At 49.8% G+C, this 18,439-nt stretch overlaps 1 protein-coding gene across 3 annotated transcripts in view; it reads left to right on the top strand.

Annotated features, from left to right (window-relative positions):
* The window catches only part of RXRG (retinoid X receptor gamma), a 45,062-nt gene extending 27,799 nt beyond the window's left edge, over positions 1 to 17,263 (top strand). For all 3 annotated transcript variants that reach the window (XM_041723083.1, XM_041723085.1, XM_041723084.1), the window contains 7 exons: positions 2,003 to 2,182; positions 8,219 to 8,379; positions 8,523 to 8,652; positions 9,691 to 9,823; positions 11,059 to 11,150; positions 12,622 to 12,727; positions 16,784 to 17,263. In XM_041723083.1, coding sequence (XP_041579017.1) covers positions 2,003 to 2,182; positions 8,219 to 8,379; positions 8,523 to 8,652; positions 9,691 to 9,823; positions 11,059 to 11,150; positions 12,622 to 12,727; positions 16,784 to 16,931 — 950 coding nt within the window. In that variant the 3' untranslated portion in view covers positions 16,932 to 17,263. The remainder of the gene's footprint in view (positions 1 to 2,002; positions 2,183 to 8,218; positions 8,380 to 8,522; positions 8,653 to 9,690; positions 9,824 to 11,058; positions 11,151 to 12,621; positions 12,728 to 16,783) is intronic.
* Positions 17,264 to 18,439: the final 1,176 nt, after the last annotated feature.

Raw genomic sequence — 18,439 nt, 5'->3', positions numbered from 1 at the left:
TAGAAAGAACTAGAAAAGCATGAAAGAAAACTTAAAACATTGTATATAATGCCCCAAACAAAGATAAACCCTTTAGTATTTTAGCATATTTTTTTTCTACAGCATTCTAGGTTTTTTAACATGTTTTTATGGGTAGAAATAAATGTGTTTTCACAGATTTCATGTTCTCTGATCCTCTTCCATTTTTGCCCAAATGATTTTTTTTCTTGATTTCTTCTCCTTCCTCTCCCTCACTCTCAAACCCACCACTTAAAAAAAAAAGAGATTATATTTATTTATCCAGAGAGACAGAGAGAGAGAGAGAGAGGCAGAGACACAGGCAGAGGGAGAAGCAGGCTCCATGCAGGGAGCCCGACGTGAGACTCGATCCCGGGACCCCAGGATCATGCCCTGAGCCAAAGGCAGATGCTCAACCACTGAGCCACCCAGGCACCCCCCAATCCCACCACTTTTGAGGGCATGTGAATCTCTGTTTTGATGAATGAGAAAATGAGGAAGGTTCTTTTCTGTGACTGTCCATGGTGACAGACCGAAGATTCCTCATCTTCCTGTTGTCACCAAAGGCCCTGCAAAATTCACTCCGTCGAGAGTTCCTGGAGCCCGGAACTTACTTCGCTATGTGGCTGATGATGCTTGCTCTCAAAAAGTGGTTGCCAAATCACGCAGACTTGGCCATTGCCATAGCAACAGAAGACCAGTCACACCCCGGCAGAGTTTCCTCTGCTATGACTTATTTGAAAGTCTGAGAGATTCACTCAAATATGGGAGAGTCATGGGAATGTTATGGAGGCACCACGTTTCTCAAAGACAGGTACTTCAGAGCTGAGAGTGTTGGGATTTTCTCAGATAGGATAAGATCCCGTATTTATTCTTGCTGGGCATTCAGTGGATTAGTGTGGTCGACTCAGTAGGCACAGACTGGCTTCATGAGGCTGGCTATCTCGAGCGCTCATTCTATCTTAGGGCAGCTTCCTCTGACATGTCAGCTCCAGGGATGCAAATTTGTACATTGGCTAGTTCTCGAGGACTTCTTCAAATTCACTTTTCTATCAGCCTGAGTATAACTGAAGTAGAAAATAATGTCGGGTCTACAGCTAAACGACATCACGTGTTACACCGAAGAATCAGAGGTAAATACATTTCAAATGATCCGCGTCCTTCTATTTTTCAAGTCCTACGTTCAGATCAATTAGGCACAGTTGCCTGGGGTGTAGACTTGAGAGGTCCTGCCTAGTAGGAGTTTCGGGTGAGTGTGGTGGCTCTCCTGACTCAAATGAGCCATCCTTGGCTGGGGTCATTGACAACTGTGTGGAATACATAATAGAGGCAATGAAACATCTAACAGATTATTCTGGATAAGGCAAAACCACCCCTCATCAGATCTGTATGTCGTAAGACTGCAAATTCTATTAGGCTATAAAGACTGTATACCAACTTATTTTTCCAGCAGGCAAGAGCATCTAGAAAATCCATAACTTAGGCTCCTGTTCATAGTCTATGGTGAAAGAGAATGCTTTTCCGTGGGGCTCCCATGTCCTTGGGCCTCAGTTATGGGGAAATATTAGGGAAGCTGAGGTTTTTTTTTTCCCTGCTAGATCATACATAACAAGCATAAATATTTTTATTTATTATGTACACTAATGTCTTGAATGGAGACAGACCCTTTTGCTTAACTAAACACAGGAGTTGCCTTAATAAAATAAATGTAAACAAAATCTTGGGTCAAGACTTTTCTAATAATGCGCTCTGGAACTGGTGATTCCAGAGAATGCCTTCTGGAGGGAAGACACGAGGAAGGGCATATTTCCTCTGCCTTAGTTTGGTTCCCGTGACCAAGCCTGCCTCCTCCGCTGGTTTCTCTTAGCTGCCTGTCCTGGTGCCTGGGTGCTGTGCCAGTGTCCTTGGGGGGAGGGGAGCCAAGGGGCTCTTGTGAATGAAAGATCCGAATAAACTTGAAGACAGTCTCTGCAGTGTTCATTTTTTTTTTTATTCTTGTGAGCAGGAAAGCACTACGGTGTGTACAGTTGTGAAGGCTGCAAAGGGTTCTTCAAGAGAACCATAAGGAAAGACCTCATGTACACGTGTCGCGATAATAAAGACTGCCTCATTGACAAGCGCCAGAGGAACCGCTGCCAGTACTGCCGCTACCAGAAGTGCCTGGTGATGGGCATGAAGAGGGAAGGTGAGGCTCGGCCCCTTGGGGGAGACTGGTTTGCCTGTAAATCACGGTAGAAATCCTCGTGACCTCTCGAGGAGTGCGGTTGAGTGCCCCTGCCCTAAGCGGTGGGTACCCCGGAGCGGAGAACAGGTGCACTTCCCTCCTCTGTGCTCACCTGTCCTCTCCTGGAGCTCAGGTGATGGTCAGCATGCTGGACCCTCTCCCTGGCTCTCCCAAGAGCCAGGCAACAAGTGTCAGAGCCGGTTTCAGGGTCCTGGTGAGCCACCCCATAAATGGATCATTCGATTGGCTTTCTGGGCAGAGCTGACGTCTCGCCTCTCATCCTTACTGGGGGAGCCTGCTGGTTTGAGTCATCTCTCTGGGCTTTTATAACCTGGGGCTGCTATGGATCTCCTGATATTGGTGTATCTGTGGTCTTTGGGGGGGATTATCGGCTTTCCCAGTAATCAGACTTAGCCTTCTCATTTGGAGAGACCATCATCGTATGTTTTAAAGATATGTCTTTCCATCTACAGTGTGGCTTAGCTGGGTTGTAGAGCAGGAAAAAAAAAAACTCTGAAAGTGCATTCTGTTCGCTTAGAGAATCGAAAAGCGTTTCCATTAAATAACACAAATAAGTCGAACTGGGCAGTTAATTAGCTCGTGAACTCACGCAAGGGCATAGTGTAAATGGTGCATTGTACTAGACTTCGGAGTGAGCAAGTGACACTTCTCTCCAGAAAATAGGAGCAGGGCATTTAGTTGATCCCAGGTGACTCTTTCTTCTCCAAGAACTTTTCTCTGAGGAGAGGGGAGGCTGACTGAAAGGATCAATGCAGAAAAGGTTCTTGGAGCCCCTCCTAGGAGAGAATGCTCCCAGGAAGGAAAAAAAAAAAGAACATTCTTAGCATGGCTGAGATAGATGGAGGTGGCCCTTCAGAATAATGTAATAGTGCTCACTGTTGTACAGTGGAGGAAACTGGAGGAACCGTTGAGGTTCTCCAAGGTCCCACAGGGAGCTGATGAGCCCAGAGTAGGTCTTCTTCCCAGATCAGAGCCTATTTGGAGCCTCCCCTCCTGCCGGGGTGCAAGGGTGCTCTGGGATGAGGATGGCCCCCCCTCTGTTACCTGACAGGAATCTCAGGTGGCAGACCCAAACCTGGGCTCCCGATCATCTGCCCTCCCAGCCTGTTTATCACACAGCATTCCCCATTTTAGGAAAGAGCCATTTTTTTTTCAGTTGCCCTTGGGCTCCTCTTTCTTTCCTCTGCTATATTCAGTGTGTGAGGAAATCCTGTCTCTCCCTCAAAATATGTCCAGAATCTTTCCATGTCTCCTGACTTTCATGCTCCCAGCATAAGCCACTGCTACTTTCTGTATTGATTCACGTAGGCTCCTAAAACCCTCCCTACACTCTCCAGAGCAACCAGAGAGGCTTTGAACAAGTGGGTCAGGTCAAGCCCTACCTGCATCAGAATGCTCCAGTGCTTTCCTTTCTTACCCAGAAAAAAGGCAAAACCCTGGTTATGACTTCATGGTTGTGCACAGCCTGACTGTCCCATGTCACTCTGGTCCAGCCTTGCTGGTCTCTGCTGGGCCACCAGGGGTGCTCCCTCCCCAGGAGCTTTGCACTTAATGTCTCTCTGCCTGGAATGCCCTCTTGCCAGGTGCCTGCATAGCTCCCTTCTTCTCTTCCTTCAGACATTTATTCAATGGTCAACCTCTAGGTAAAGGCTTGTCTACACCATCTAGAATTCATCTGCCACCCTGGACACTGCCTGGTGTCTTTCTCAGAGCGTGTATCACTCTCTAACATACTTAGTTTACTACCTGTCTCCACTAAGGCAAGGATTTTTTCTGCTTTTTCCCCCTACTGCTGTATTGCCCGTGACTAGCATACAGTAGGCATGATATGTAATTCCTGAGTGAATGGGTGAGTGCTTTAAACCGATTATTGGAATCAAAAGTTTTACTCATGCGGGAGCTCCTAAAAGGACTAATTCACTCAGTCACCAAGTATTAACCAAGTGCCTGCTTCATGCTCATGTCATTCTTGGTGTCAAGGAGTCAATGATCTTATTGATCCGAACATGTGATGTGAAAAATCAGCTGGTGGAGACTATCTTCTATTCACCAAGATAGAACTGGTATTCCTTATAGCTTCTGCCACCATGATGGTCAAACATAAAATTAATGACCCCAAAGAATGTCTCCCATCAGCAAGAGCATGATTGCTATAGGGGGTCACTTTCTAAAAAGATTTTATTTATTTATTGAGGGAGAGGCACACAGAGACAAAGCATGAGCTGGGGGGAGAAGGCAGAGGGGGAGGGAGAAGCAGACTCCCTGCTGAGCAAGGAGCCCAATATGGGGCTCCATCCCAGGACCCCAGGATCATGACCTGAGCCGAAGGGAGATGCTTAACCGACTGAACCAGCCAGGTGCCCCAAAATCTGAGTGTGGGTGTCATCTTTGCCTCTCAGGACAGATGAGATAAGTTTCAAGATGACTTGGAACAGTAATTGTCTTCCTTATACAGATTAGATTGAATTGAAGGCAAGGAGAGGCTTCCATCAGGGAAGTGACCTCGTCTACTGCTCACGCTCTGTCTCTCCACCCAACAGCCCTCAGCTCCATTACAGTCAGAGTGGTTGGTGCACAGCCAAAGGGTGGGAAGTGTGGCTCTTCCACACTTGAAAGAAAAAGTCCATGAAAGACTTTTTTTCTTTCTTTCCATGAAAGAAAAAGTCAGACAGGGACATGTGAATTCTAAGGACCAGGGCAGACCCTCCTTTAAACCCAGCATTGTTCTGATTGTCTGATGCAGGGCCTAGTTTGGGCTTCTGCCTCTCTGAAAAGGATGTGGAGAAATGGGGGTGATGAAAGGCTGCGTAGTAAAAATTAAGAGGGGAAAGAGGCCCTTTTAAAATTTTTCCTTAATTTTTGGAAAAATTTCCAAAGGAATTGGTGCTATTTACCCTGATGAAGAGAAGGCAAAGGAGCGAATCCGTTCCTGGTCTCAATATAGGAAAGACCCCTTTCAGAAAGCTGCTCAGCAGCCTTTCCTTCACCGCGATCATTACTGCCCACGATTTACAGAATCGGGGGCTCAGAGTGGACACTGCCTTGAGGACAAGAATAACAAAATTCTGGCACAGTTAACTGAGAGAAACTATTGAATTGACACTTCTGTCTGGAGAGTTGAACAGAGAGGAAAGGATGTCGTGGGGATGGGCTCAGAAATGTATCTACCAAGAGCCAGGGGCCAGGACCCCTTGCCTTTTCAGGACACATAATGGTGAAGCTGGAATGGACATTTGCTCCTCTCTGATTCAACACAATCATTTCCTAAAAGAAGAAACAAAAGTTCTGAGAGCCTCAGGACCTGCCTAAGCTTACCTAATGAGCTAATGGCAGAGCTGATACAGTACCGTGACCCTCTGACTTCCAGGCTACCAAATAACCCTCAGGGGTCTTGGGGAAATACATTGCCATGATTTCTTGTCATATACTAGAGTTTGGAGGGTTAGATAATGGACTATATTTAAGGCAGTTCCTGGATAACATATAATATCCCTCTTGAGCCCCATGTGGTCTTGATCGGTACAACCAGCCCAGAGCCTGGGAGACAGTACAGAGGGCTGAGGGGTGGGCTTAGAAGGCTGTCAGCCCAGGTCTACATGTTGGCTCCATGTTTTCTTAGCTCTGTGACCTCTGGTAGGTTACATACCTACTCTGTGGTTCATAGTACTGGAGAGATAAGGTTATTGTGGGGATTTGATGAAACATAATCTATGTAAAGTGTTGAGCATAATTCCTGACCCAGAGGGAAAAAAAAAACTCCAAAAAAACTGTGGCTATTATAGTGCACATACGATAAATGTATGTTGGACTAATGGATAAAATTCTGTTGGAAGGCGGGAGTTTGGTGTTATTTTAGATCACCCGGCATCCCCTGGATATATCCCAAATGTATTAGTAGTGGTAGCTCAGAATGTCTGCCACATGGAAGATTTCCCCCAGCAACAGATATATATATATATATATGACTCCTGTTCTATGACACTAAGATTTATGACACGGAGAGAGGAATAGCAAAGGATCACTCGATTAACGGCAAGATTGGAATTAGAATCTAATTCTCAGAAGCCAAGGTTATTTTCTTTGAAGCTTGAAGGTTATCCCCCTTCCATGGCACAAATCGGCAGAAGAAATCAACTGAGGACCATAGAGAAGACTTAAGTTCGTTTGCTTTTCCCCATCTTTTAAAATCAAGACAAAACAGAAGCCTCTTCACCTACCTTAAAACAGTTAATACAAGGAGCACTCGACTTTAACCAGTCATGCCGGCTGCTGATGAAAATACCCATGGCGGTATCTGTAATGCTATCAGTCAATGAAGGCCAACAGAGTGGACAGAGGAAGGACGAGGGAGGAAAAGGCCCCAGGGGAGCTGGGGAGAGGACCTGAGAGAAGACAAAGAGCACAAACAGGGCCAAAGAGAAGGGGAATTTCCTATCTTTGGGGGAGCTTTTTAATAATTATTTCATTTAATGTTCCCAAAACAACCTCACTAGAGTATGATACTCCCCAGTATACAGGAGGGAGATGGAGGCTGGGTGGGCTGAGTCCTACGTCCCATGTTCTTTGGCTAGGACCTGGTACAGCCCATTCTGAAAAAGACTTCTTGGAGTCCCAAGTACATGACTTTTGCTGTCCTCTTTCCTAATTTCATGCTCTCTCCCTTCTGTCTTCCTTCTGTCACTGCCCTGCTTTATTCTCTTTTCCATGTCTCCCTCCTTCCTTCCTACCCTTGCTCGCTCCCTCCCTCCCTTCATCCTGACCACTGAATATCATTTGCATCTCAAGGCGTCTTGGCGCTTCTCTACTGGAGACTTTGGGGTACTCATTGTGTTTTTGCTGTCATACCCTCCTCTGACCTACCCTGACAGGTCACTGACGTCACTTGCATGACAAACTGGATGCCCAGCGTCTGGTTCCAGCTCATTCTGCAGCCTTGGTGCCTCGTGATGCCCTCAGAGAGTAGGAGGTGACTTTGGGGGTAGGCCCCAGGGGAGGAAAGGAGAGAAGCTGAGAGGTCGAGGTTGCTGGCCGAGGAGCTGTCACTGAGTTCCAGATTAGCCACCTGCTTAGGGGATAATTTTCTTGAATCTTGGGATTTAAAACAAAAAAAGTATACCAACATTGAATTTTGCTCCTTCATGCTGGGAATAGGAAGATGGAAACCACAGCTTTGTGGATTATGGAGACTGACCCAACAGAGAACGTGTGTCAACGAAGAGGACAGAATTGGGAAGAGGATCTGCCTGACATGCTTGTGTGCAGCCCCTTAGGGTTCTGTGGGTTAGAGTGAACTTTGGTGAAACACCCTGAGTATGGGGAGGCAGAGATCATTCTAGCCCACACCTTTGCCCGTGTACCCTTCCCCACCCCCCAAATCAGCGGCTGGTTCTGAAATGTCATCTAGGTGACTTTCCATTTCCACCTCTTCACTTACTAAATACCCTCCTGGCTCCCCGAAGATCTTCCCTGACAAGTCGGATCAGGTGATGCTGTGTTCAGGCTGGTGCATTAGGGGCAGACCTAATGGGACGTGAATGCCAAGCGTGATGCATAGGATCTGACAGAGTTTTTGAAGCGATGCGCTCGCTACTTAACCATTGCTTGCCCACAGTTTATTAGAGGGAGCAGCTGGGGGTAAAATGCAGGAGACTGTCCTCAGGGGACTGGGGAGGAAGTGGCTCATCCAGAGAGAGGGGAGCATCAGGGTTATTAAAATCTGAAATGCAAACTTCTTAGACCGGTCACCATCATGAACTAGAAAGGATACGGGCTATAGAACCCACAGTCGTGCACACGCATAAGCAAATCACCTTGCTTGCTCCGTGTCATCTGTCACCATCACAACATCTCTTGACCTGGGACCACAAGGATGCCTATTTTGCAGATGAGGCCACGGAAGCCCCAGTAGGTAACTCGCTTTCCCGCCATTGTCCTGGGCATGTGGTAACGTCTGTGTGTTTTTTCCCCATGGGCCAGCTGTGCAAGAAGAAAGGCAGAGGAGCCGGGAGCGGGCCGAGAGTGAGGCAGACTGTGCTAACAGCGGCCATGAAGATATGCCTGTGGAGAGGATTCTAGAAGCGGAGCTTGCTGTTGAGCCAAAGACAGAATCCTATGGTGATATGAACTTGGAGAACTCGGTATGTGGTCTTAGGCGTCCATCCACCTCCCACATCTTGGGGGCACTGGAGACAGGAAAGGGGTGTATTCAAGTCCCGGAATCCTGGAATCCACCCCTCACAGTACTTTGGGTTTTTTCTTTTATTTTCTTTTTTTTTTTTAGACAAATGACCCTGTCACCAACATATGCCATGCTGCTGATAAGCAGCTCTTCACTCTTGTTGAATGGGCCAAGCGCATTCCCCACTTCTCTGACCTCACTTTGGAGGACCAGGTCATCCTGCTCCGGGCAGGTAAAGGACATCGGGGTTTGTTTTTTTCTTAGGACAACCACTTGGGCTGCCATTTTGGAACTACCCTTGGGATCCTAAAACAAGTCACCTGAAAAAGCTCTAACCCGCCTAAGCTGTGTGCCGTGTTGACGGATAACCCCATCCAGAGTTATTCTTTTCAGATAGATTATGGGCTCTTAAACTTGGGTGGCCCTCCTCCAAAACTTTGATTCCCAAATGAAATGTCGTTAATGGAGGATGAGACTCGCTTCCTGTGCAAATTTTACCATGGTTTTATAATTTGCGTTTAATTTTCAGAGACAGTTTCATTGAGGACAGTCCGAGGCAGTGCCTCGTTATTATTATACTGTTGGAAAATAGAGGTATTCCCCATTTCACCGGTGAGATAAGACAAGCCAAAGATTCTTTTGCTCAAGTTTGTTTATTCAGGGACCCTTCCTATGTTAAAGTCTCTGTGCTGTCTTCTCTCTGGGCTTCTGTTTCTGGTACACCGTGCAGTTTGCATGCACATCCTCTTTGTCACCGGGCCAGCAGGGAAATTTCCTTGAAGATTGGCTGAGCATTGGGAGCCAGGTCCTCGTCTCATCCCTGTTAGATGATGAGCAGTCCCTCATGTGCTGTCCTTGGTGCTGGGAGGCAACACCAAAGAAATAAAGCTGGGTTGTCATGTCCTGGGGGCGGAGGTACAGGGTATTCTCGCTTCGTCCACCATGGCACCCAACATATTGACTATTACCCATTAAATGTTCAGTCCATATTTGTTGATTGGGGGGAAACAAGAGTCCTCATCCCCAAGCTGCCATTCTGAGCTGCCCTGGGGAGACGGTGGGGGACATGCAGAGCTGTGAGTCAAGGGACCCCGATTCTTCACTAATTGGCTGTGTTGTCTGGAGCTGGTTTTCCCAGCTCCCTGGATTTCTGGTTCTGCTTTTGTTACATGGGGGCTGGGAGGGGGGTCAGGATATATGCTGCAGATGATCATCGGTAAAGCAAGAACATGGTCGGTTGTCCCTCAAGGCCTCCTTCTTATCCCTGCAGGGTGGAATGAATTGCTAATTGCCTCCTTCTCCCACCGCTCGGTCTCTGTCCAGGATGGCATTCTTCTGGCCACGGGTTTACACGTCCACCGGAGCAGTGCCCACAGCGCTGGGGTTGGCTCCATCTTTGACAGGTGGCTCTCCTCTGCTTCCAGTGCTCGTGTGTGTGTGTGTGTGTGTGTGTGTGTGTGTGTGTGTGTCTACATGTGCTCATGTGGGTGTGGGGATCTGGGGGTGGTGGGGGGATGCAGAATGGACCACCCCAACAGCTGCATGGGGCAAGAAGCAGAGACCATGAAACACATGAGAACAGAAACCTGGAGAATGACAGGTGGATTACGAGAAGGTTTGAAATGATGAGATGGAGGCCGTCAGGGGCCAGCATAGCTGCTGGGCAGGAGGGAGAACCTGCTATTTCTGCGGGTCTCCAAAGGAGAGACTGGATCATTGACGTTACTTGGGAGGTTTGGGGTGGGGAGCTGGAGCTGCTTAGGGGCCGGGATGAGGACAAGCAGCCAGGATCTGACTTTAGGAGTGGGGAACGATGAGCTGAGGTTTTTGCTGGACTCTGTAGCAGGATATCTGGGGAAGGGCTGCAGGAGGAGCAGCCCTCCCCACCCCCCCGCCCCTGGGCCAGGCAGCAGCAGGAGCCAACATCTGGGCCTCTCTGCCTTAAGTGATGTGAAAGGAGAATGAAGGCATATGCCTTAAAGAGATGAATGAAATGAGTAGAGGTGAGTGGCTTGGGACATAGGGATGGAGAACTGGTGAAGAGGTGGCCAGGGTTGAAAATAGCCTGTCTGTCCTGTGCCAGGGCCCTGTGGCCCCCTTCCACATCCATGGAAAATGGTCTTCCAGGCCACGTGCACGTCCACCCGAGATGCCTCTACTCTTTCCTGCCCTTTGCCACAACACGTTCCACACAGAGCCCAGCATGATCTTTGGTTGATTCAACCCTCTTCATGGTCCCTGGTGATTTCTCCCTCATGTCTGGATGCTGCCGTCTGCTGTCTTCCTCCAGACATGCCACACCCTCACCCTGCGTTGCCTCTTGCATGTCCAGATCCTCTAGGCTGCCTTTCCAGCCCTCCCTGCCAGAGCGTCCAGCCCACCCCCTGCTTCCTCCCGGGTGTTCCCTTGGACTTTGTTCCTGGCAGTTACTGGCTTTGTGTTGCCACCTGTCTGTTTCCATGTCTGTTTCTTCAATTAAGCTGTGAGTTCCTTGAGATCAGGACTGCGTCCTATTCATCTCTCTGCCCCTAGTCCCTGAAGCATGGTCTGGAAAATGGGGTGGGTTGCCTTCATTTTATCAGCCCTTGGCCTGGTACTCGTGGTTTTCTAATCACCTCTCATTGTTTCCTGTGAACAGAGTCCTGACTGAGCTGGTCTCCAAAATGAAAGACATGCAGATGGACAAGTCGGAGCTGGGGTGCCTGCGAGCCATTGTGCTGTTTAACCCAGGTGACTATGCAGTGGTTTGCCCTCCTCTGGGCTCAGCCTCTAAGCTCTGACATCCTCTGGTCCTCTAGCTCAGCTGAGACAGACAAGGCAGGGCTGAGGAACCCATCCTTGGTGAGGGTGGGGAGTCGATTCTTCATGGTTTCTATTCCTAGAGCCATCCTGAAAGCATCTTGAATGGAGCGTGCATATTTGGGGGCGAGTGGGAGGTGAGAGAGGATAGTGGCCTAGGATCAGGCTCTGCATATAGTTTTTAGCAAAGCCAATGGGGTTTGCTGACAGATTAGAGATTGTGAAAGAGAGGTATTAAACGTGATTCTCAGGGGTTTTGTTTCATTTTCCAAAGTGATTGGGAAAATGGAGTTTAGTTTGCTGAGATGGGGGTCCTAAGGGTGGGTGGGTAGGAATCAGGACTTTGTCTTATGCCTTCAAATCTCAGGTGGATGGTAGACATCCAAGAGTAGCCTGTCGGGAAGGTCTTGTTTATATGTCTGGGGTTCAGAGGGCAAGTCAGGACCAGAGATGTGTGTGTGAGAGCCGTCAGCCTCTACCTGGCACATGAGGCTCAGAGACAGGTGTGAACTCACATGGGGAGTCAGTAAAGCTTGGGCAGAGAAGGGCGCTCAGGACCAGGCACTGGGTGCACCCTCGTGTAGGGGTTGGGGAGAAAAGGAAGAGCCAGCGGAGGAGCCTGAGGCAGGGCAACGAGGGGGCAGGGAGAGAAGCAGAAGAGTGATGTCCTTGAGGCCCAGGGAAGAAACACATTTCAGGAAAGAGGAAGTGATCATGTTCATCAAATGCTGCTGTGGGTCAAGAAAGATGACTGTTCAGAATTATGTGGTAATTCATGCCCAGTTTCATCTCATGAATCAGGTGGTTAGTTAGTTGAGGCAGCACGTGAGGGGATCTGGTTTTTGAACCCCATCTCATCGTTCAGTCCGTGCTTAGCACATAGTAGGCACTCAGTAAATGTGTCACTGTGATATTTCTGGAATGATCGGATAAAATAAAACTCTCCTCCTTGGAGTCAGTAGTGGGTGTGTTTGGGTATTAACAGGGGTTTTTTAAAAAAACTTTTAAAGGATTTTATTTATTCATGAGAGAGACACACACACACAGAGGCAGAGACACAGGCAAAGGGAGAAGTGGGCTCCCTGTAGGTAATGGGACTCGATCCCAGGACCCCGGGATCAGGCTCTGAGCTGAAGGCAGATGCTCAACTCCTAAGCCACCCAGGTGCTCCTATTAACAGGGTTTTAAGCCTTTGTTCCAAGAGTCTGTTGGGTAGACTGGGCATAAAGCAGAGAGCCGGGGGGCACAGAGGACCCCCTACTTTGTTTCTTTCACTGTGGTTCCCCATCCAGCGTGTCCCTCGTAACTCTTGGGGTGAGGCCTGAGTGGATGGGGACAGCCCCTATGGAAGGGTGTCTACCTGACGTGTGCCACCCGAGGCTAACTCAGTCATCTTTTCCAGATGCCAAGGGGCTGTCCAACCCCTCAGAGGTGGAGACCCTGCGAGAGAAGGTTTACGCCACCCTTGAGGCCTACACCAAGCAGAAGTATCCAGAACAACCTGGCAGGTGAGGGAGTGCTAGAAGAATCTAATGGCAGCAGTGATTGCTGCTCACCCTGAATACCTGGCAGTGTGCAGCAGGCACTGTCTAGATGTTTTATGGGTTGTTTAGTCTTTACAGCAAGCTGAGAGCTGTGAACCCATTAGCTCCTTGAAACCCAAGGTCTTATCTTGCTCACCGCTCCACACTCTGGTGTCAGAGCCTAGAGCGGTGCCTGGCACGTAGCACACAGCTTGAGACGTTGAACGGACAAACAAGTGAACGGATGAACGTGGGTCTCGTTACCTTCAGTTTCTAATGAGGTGCTGATGTTCGGAAAGGGTAAGGCGCTTGCTCGAGGTCTCGGACCTGGTGTGCAGCGGGGCTGAGATGTGAGCTCAGGTCTGGCTGGTTTCAAAGAGCTTTTGCTTTCCAGGCTGGCAGCCAGGCTTTCTGCGCTGCCCCCACCGAAGCCCCTGCGCTACGAGGCACAGACCACGGTGGCCAGGAGACGTGACCTCTGTCCCCTGGGGCCATCTGTGTGGCATCTGGCAAGGTGCTGGCTCTGGCTCTGGGCTCCTTGTCTAAAGAGGAGGACAGTGGTCAGAAGGTCTCCGAGGCCATCAACCAGTTTAAGTATTCCTGGGTCGCTGAAAAACAAACAAAAAAAAAAAAAAGAAAGAAGAGAAAAAGCCAACCAAAAAACTTGTCTCAAATGCTTCCCCCAAAGCACAGCTAAACAAAAGTTCTCCTCCTCTGCTGACTCTAGTTAAATAGAGAGAATGCGATCCTCAAATCTCCTAGAAATCCAAAAATGAACCTGACAAAACTGCCTTAAAGGCATTAGTTTTGTTTTTTAGGGTTAATATTATATGCTCTGAATTCTCACTGATGGCTTTCATTCCTCTGTGAGGTCTAATTTCCCTTTAAGCTGTTTTTTTTTTTTTTTCTGGATCCTAAGCCAGCATGTATCAATTGGCCTGAAGAGGCTGAGCTCCGTTATTTGTTGGAGTTTTTAATTTAACGCCAAGTGGGTGGGTTTCCGGCCTTCAGTACGAAGCACACGCAGGCCTTGAGTGGTCGGGAGCCCAAGCTGGGGTAGCAGACCTCCCCGGAGTCAGTAGTTGATCACGACGGAAATGTGTTTCTTGCCTACATGTCAGGCTTGGGTGAGCAGCCCGTTGAGAGGGCTGGCTGGCTTCCGCGTCATGCCTCGGGGATCCGCTCCTTCCGTCTGGGGGCCCCACCGTGTCCCAGAGCCACATCTTGTTTTGCATCTTGATGGGAGGGGAAAGAGGCGCAGGGGCACAGAGGTGAGGCTCCCAGGGCAGACCTGGGCCTGGAAAGGATCCCCTGTCCCCTCACTCACTGCCGTTGGCCGAACCTTAGTCAACGTGGCCCCATGAGCCACAGAAGATTCTGGAGAATGGGGGCAGCTGTCTGCCAAGGAAGAAGGGGAGAGTGGACTTTGGGGGACCCCTGGCAGTCGCCCCGATCCTTGCAATAGGACCCCTGGCCGGCGGGAGCTGACTGAAAGCCCTGGATTGGGTGATTTCTATGGAGTCTCCCAGCATGAGGCAGCATCAGGTGTGGTGTCTTGGGCACATGTTGCACGCAGGGCCTTAGGAATAAGAAGGCTCATACTCACCCTTTTCTTTGAAATTGGCTCTAGGTCCTATTATTTAATCTCTTAGAAGAAAACCTAAACCAGTTTTCTTCCTTATTATAAAAGCAGAGTATGCCTCTGTGGGAGATAAGGCAAGCATTTAAGAAATAAAGCAGGTAATAAATTAATCAGAAATTTGGGGGATATATATTTTTCCCCCACGATCCTTGTGTATCGATGCATGTGTACGTAGAAGTGCGTATTTACGGGTAGGGAATCATACAGTTTGGAGTGTTATTTTCCCTTCTTAGCCATTTTAGGCACTTTTCAGATACTGAAAAGTACAAAATTCTCATTTTCCATGATTTTGTGGTATTTCACAGGTTGGATGTAACCTCATGTATTTAGCCATGATCCTGTGGAATATTTAGGTCGTTTCCAGCAAGTATTACTTTCCGAACTTTGGAACGTGCCCCCTTTCCTAGGAACGTGACTGCCAGGGGCCTGGGCTACCCACCTGCTGGCTGGTCTAGGGCGGAATCGGGGAGTGCAGGGAGGGGGTGTCGAGGCTGGGCCCTCTGCATGTCCCTTGGGTGCATCCAGCACAGCCTGGACGGAGGGCGACCACCCTGAGGCTGAGCAGGTGTATCAGGGACGTCAGTTGGCCCAACCAGGTAGGTGAGTGTGCTGACTGCTGGCCACCTCCACTTCGCAGAACCAGGTGGACGGATCCTGGCCCCGCGGGGTCAGGGCCGTGCTCTGAGTGGCGGCATGCTGCCACTCCATGGAGACTCTTCAGAAGTACACTTTGCAGGGGCCCAGTCCTACTTTCTCCAGCTTGAAAGCAGAGATGAAAATCCAGGAGGACGGGAGCCTGTGTGCACATTGTCTCTGGGGCGGGCAGGTGCTCCGTGACCCTGGCTGCAAGCAGGTGCTCAGTGACCCTGGCTGCCGCCCGTGCCTGAGGACGGGTGCGGCGCCCTCCCCAGGCCCGTGGCTCTCCACGGGCGTATTTGCTTCCACCGTCCTCATCTCCGTGCCTAAATCAAGGGCAGTCAGCAAGGACAGCGGTGTCCTCGTGGAGTCTGCACTGTATGTGTTGCCAGACTTTGGCATTTTTAGAGCCAAAAATGTTCAGAGCTACAGCTCAGCCCAGCTTTGTACTTTACAGAGAAGCCGTTCCCTTCACCTAATTCCCTAAAATGCAGTCAGGCCCAGGAGCTCAGCGTTCACATCTCACCGCCTCTCCCGCTGGGTGACATCCCTCAGATGTGCTCAGAGGCCTCACAATCAGCACTGAGGGGCTCTGTGGGCCTTGGGGCAGACCCTTGATTTTTCCATGGAAAGCAGTAATGCCTACCTTCTTGGGTGCTGCTGTGAGTCTTTCTTATGTTGCCCCAGGTCCTTAAGCCTTCATGTGGTACGATTATAGAAACATACACAATTTCAAGGAGTATTAAAATTCCAACTGGAAACTCACTCATGTAATAATGTTGTGGCCCTCAGTGAAGACCTGGCCTCACCAGAGGCTCTGATTAAGGCCGGAGTGGCTAGTATGGTCTCGGTCGTTGTCCTTTAACTGGAAATTCTGACCTACTGATTTGCAGTTACTGTTAATAACATTCAAACTGGGCTTTGTTGACAAAAAGGATTTTGAGAGGTGAAGAAGGACCCCTGAAGCAGGATGGAAAACTTGGCAGATTGAGGGGCCTGGGAAGGGTGTGCAGATATGAGACTAGTTCTTCACACCCTGGCCTCTCTCCCTGTGGTGAACCTCACAGCCAGCGTCCTTAATTATACAAGAGTGTGTAGGAGTGCAGGCGTGCACATGTGTGAGTGTGTGCCTGTGTGAGGGTGTGCGAGAGTGTAGGAGGATGTGTGAGTGTATATAGGTGTACGTGTATGTGCACAAGTTCATGTTTGTGAGGGTGTGCAAGAGTGTCAGCGTGTGTGGGTACGTGTGTGCATGTACACACACACCTGAGGTACGTGTGAGTGTCTATATGAGTATGTATATTAACATGTGTGACACGTGTGAGGCAGGTGTGTATGGATGTGTATAAGGGTGCACATGTCTGAATATGTGCATGTGTGACAGTGGTGGGGTACATGTGCATGTGTAAACACCCATGTGAGAACGTGTGGGTGTGCATGTGTGTGCATGTGTGTCAGGCCACGTGTGTATGGGTGTGTGTGCATGTGACAGTGGTGAGGTGTGGCAGCCGTGCACAGGAGAGAATGTGTGGGTGCGCATGCACACGTGTGGGGGCACAACGCACACATGCGTGGCCCAAGACCCTGCTGCCCAGGCGGCCTGCGGCCCGGGGGTGAGGACAGCCAGGGCCTGCCTGGGAGCTATGAGCCGCGGCCTCCCAGGACCCCAGCACGCCGGCTGCCTCAGTCTCCCCTTGCAGGGCGGGGACCCATGGCAGGTGCCGGGCGGCAGCGGCCGCTAACGCTCGTCGGGCCTCCCGCAGGTTCGCCAAGCTGCTGCTGCGCCTCCCGGCCCTGCGCTCCATCGGCCTCAAGTGCCTGGAGCACCTCTTCTTCTTCAAGCTCATCGGAGACACGCCCATCGACACCTTCCTCATGGAGATGTTGGAGACCCCGCTGCAGATCACCTGACCGCCCCCGGCCGCAGCCGCCCCCCCCGGGACCACCCCTGGGCAGGTGTGTGTGACCCCCACCCCGCACACGTTCCTCCCCTCACCCCTTCCTGTTCCGCACACGTGATGCTTACAATAAAGAAACCTTTCTACACGCGCGACTTTTATAGGTGGAGTTTTGTATAGATGTGAAAGGAAACCCTTCTTGGCCATCTGAGGGGCTGGGGATCTTTCTGGAAGTTCTTGGAAACGCTAACCAAGCCTCTGTACATATAATTGGTTTAAATTATTTTTTCACTTGCCATGGAAAGCAAACGAGCGAATAATAAAATAATATATATGATGTTGGCATTGCTTGGAGCCCGGGGTGTGTTATTGTGCTTTGGGGAGGCTTTGTCAGCCGGGGGAGGAAAGCTGTCGGGTGGGGAATGGGGCTGCGGCCCTGAAATAGTCAACCCCACTGTTGGGCACCCCGAGTCTAAACTGGACACAGCCAGCTTTGCCCCGGGGCAGCCGCTGGCGGCGGTGAGATTGGGAAGAAACGTTGTCTTTCAGAGTCAGCTTGGTTTCTTGTTTCTGTTTTCTCCCTCCTAAGAATCACGAGCACTAACAACCTTGTCCTGGTGGGGAGCCACTGAGCATCAGGCCAAGAGAAGATGCTCTCTGGGCGGAAGAAGATTCTTGGATCCTGGGAGTGGATGGGAGGTGGTGACAAAAGGAAGGAATGTCCTGTTGTTCACCAGCCACGTGAACAAAAAAGACCAGAGGGCACCTGATTTGTTTTCCAGCATTATCTGACCCTACGTAGCCTGTTCCTGGAAGAGAAAGAGAAAACCTCTCGCAGCATCTAGCCTGTGGTTTCCCCGTGGTCCCCGAGCCCCACTGTCTGCTGGACAGCGAGCGCCTTGAGGGCAGAGACTACGTGTGATGCGACAGTTACACTGCACATGCATGGCTGGCCCATCCTCTTCGAGTCACTGTCCTGCCCTCTGCAGGACTAGGACTTAATGGATACACGAATCTGTACTATGATTTACATGACACCCCCTAGCGTTGTCCGTGTACGACATGAACAACTGCCCATGGCCGATAGTCCTGTGTTAGGGGGCAGGTTGCTCGACCTCTGTGGCTCCTTTTCTTCCCTTATTTGTAAATGTCCGTGATTATACACACCTGATAGGGGCACCTGGGCGGCTCCGTCGGTTAAGCACCTGCCTTCGGTTCAGGTCATGATCCCGGAGTCCCAGGATCGAGCCCCGCATCGGGCTCTGTCCTCAGCGGTGAGTCTGCTTCTCGCTCTCCGTCTGTGATCTCTCTTGCTTCTCACTCTTTCTCTCAAATAAATAAATAAACAAAATCCTCAAAAAAAAAAAAAAACCAATACACACCTGATAAGGATAAAAAGATAAAAAGACACATAAAGCCCTGTGTGAGAGCTTGAGATATGGTGGTTTGGGGCCCGACTGTGCCAATTCGTGACAGACTTAAATCTCATCAAGCCTCAACTGGCTCAGCTATGAAATGGGA

This window comes from Vulpes lagopus, chromosome 11, assembly GCF_018345385.1.
Source record: "Vulpes lagopus strain Blue_001 chromosome 11, ASM1834538v1, whole genome shotgun sequence".
Classification (NCBI taxonomy): domain Eukaryota; kingdom Metazoa; phylum Chordata; class Mammalia; order Carnivora; family Canidae; genus Vulpes; species Vulpes lagopus.
This window is presented reverse-complemented; position numbering and strand designations above follow the sequence as displayed.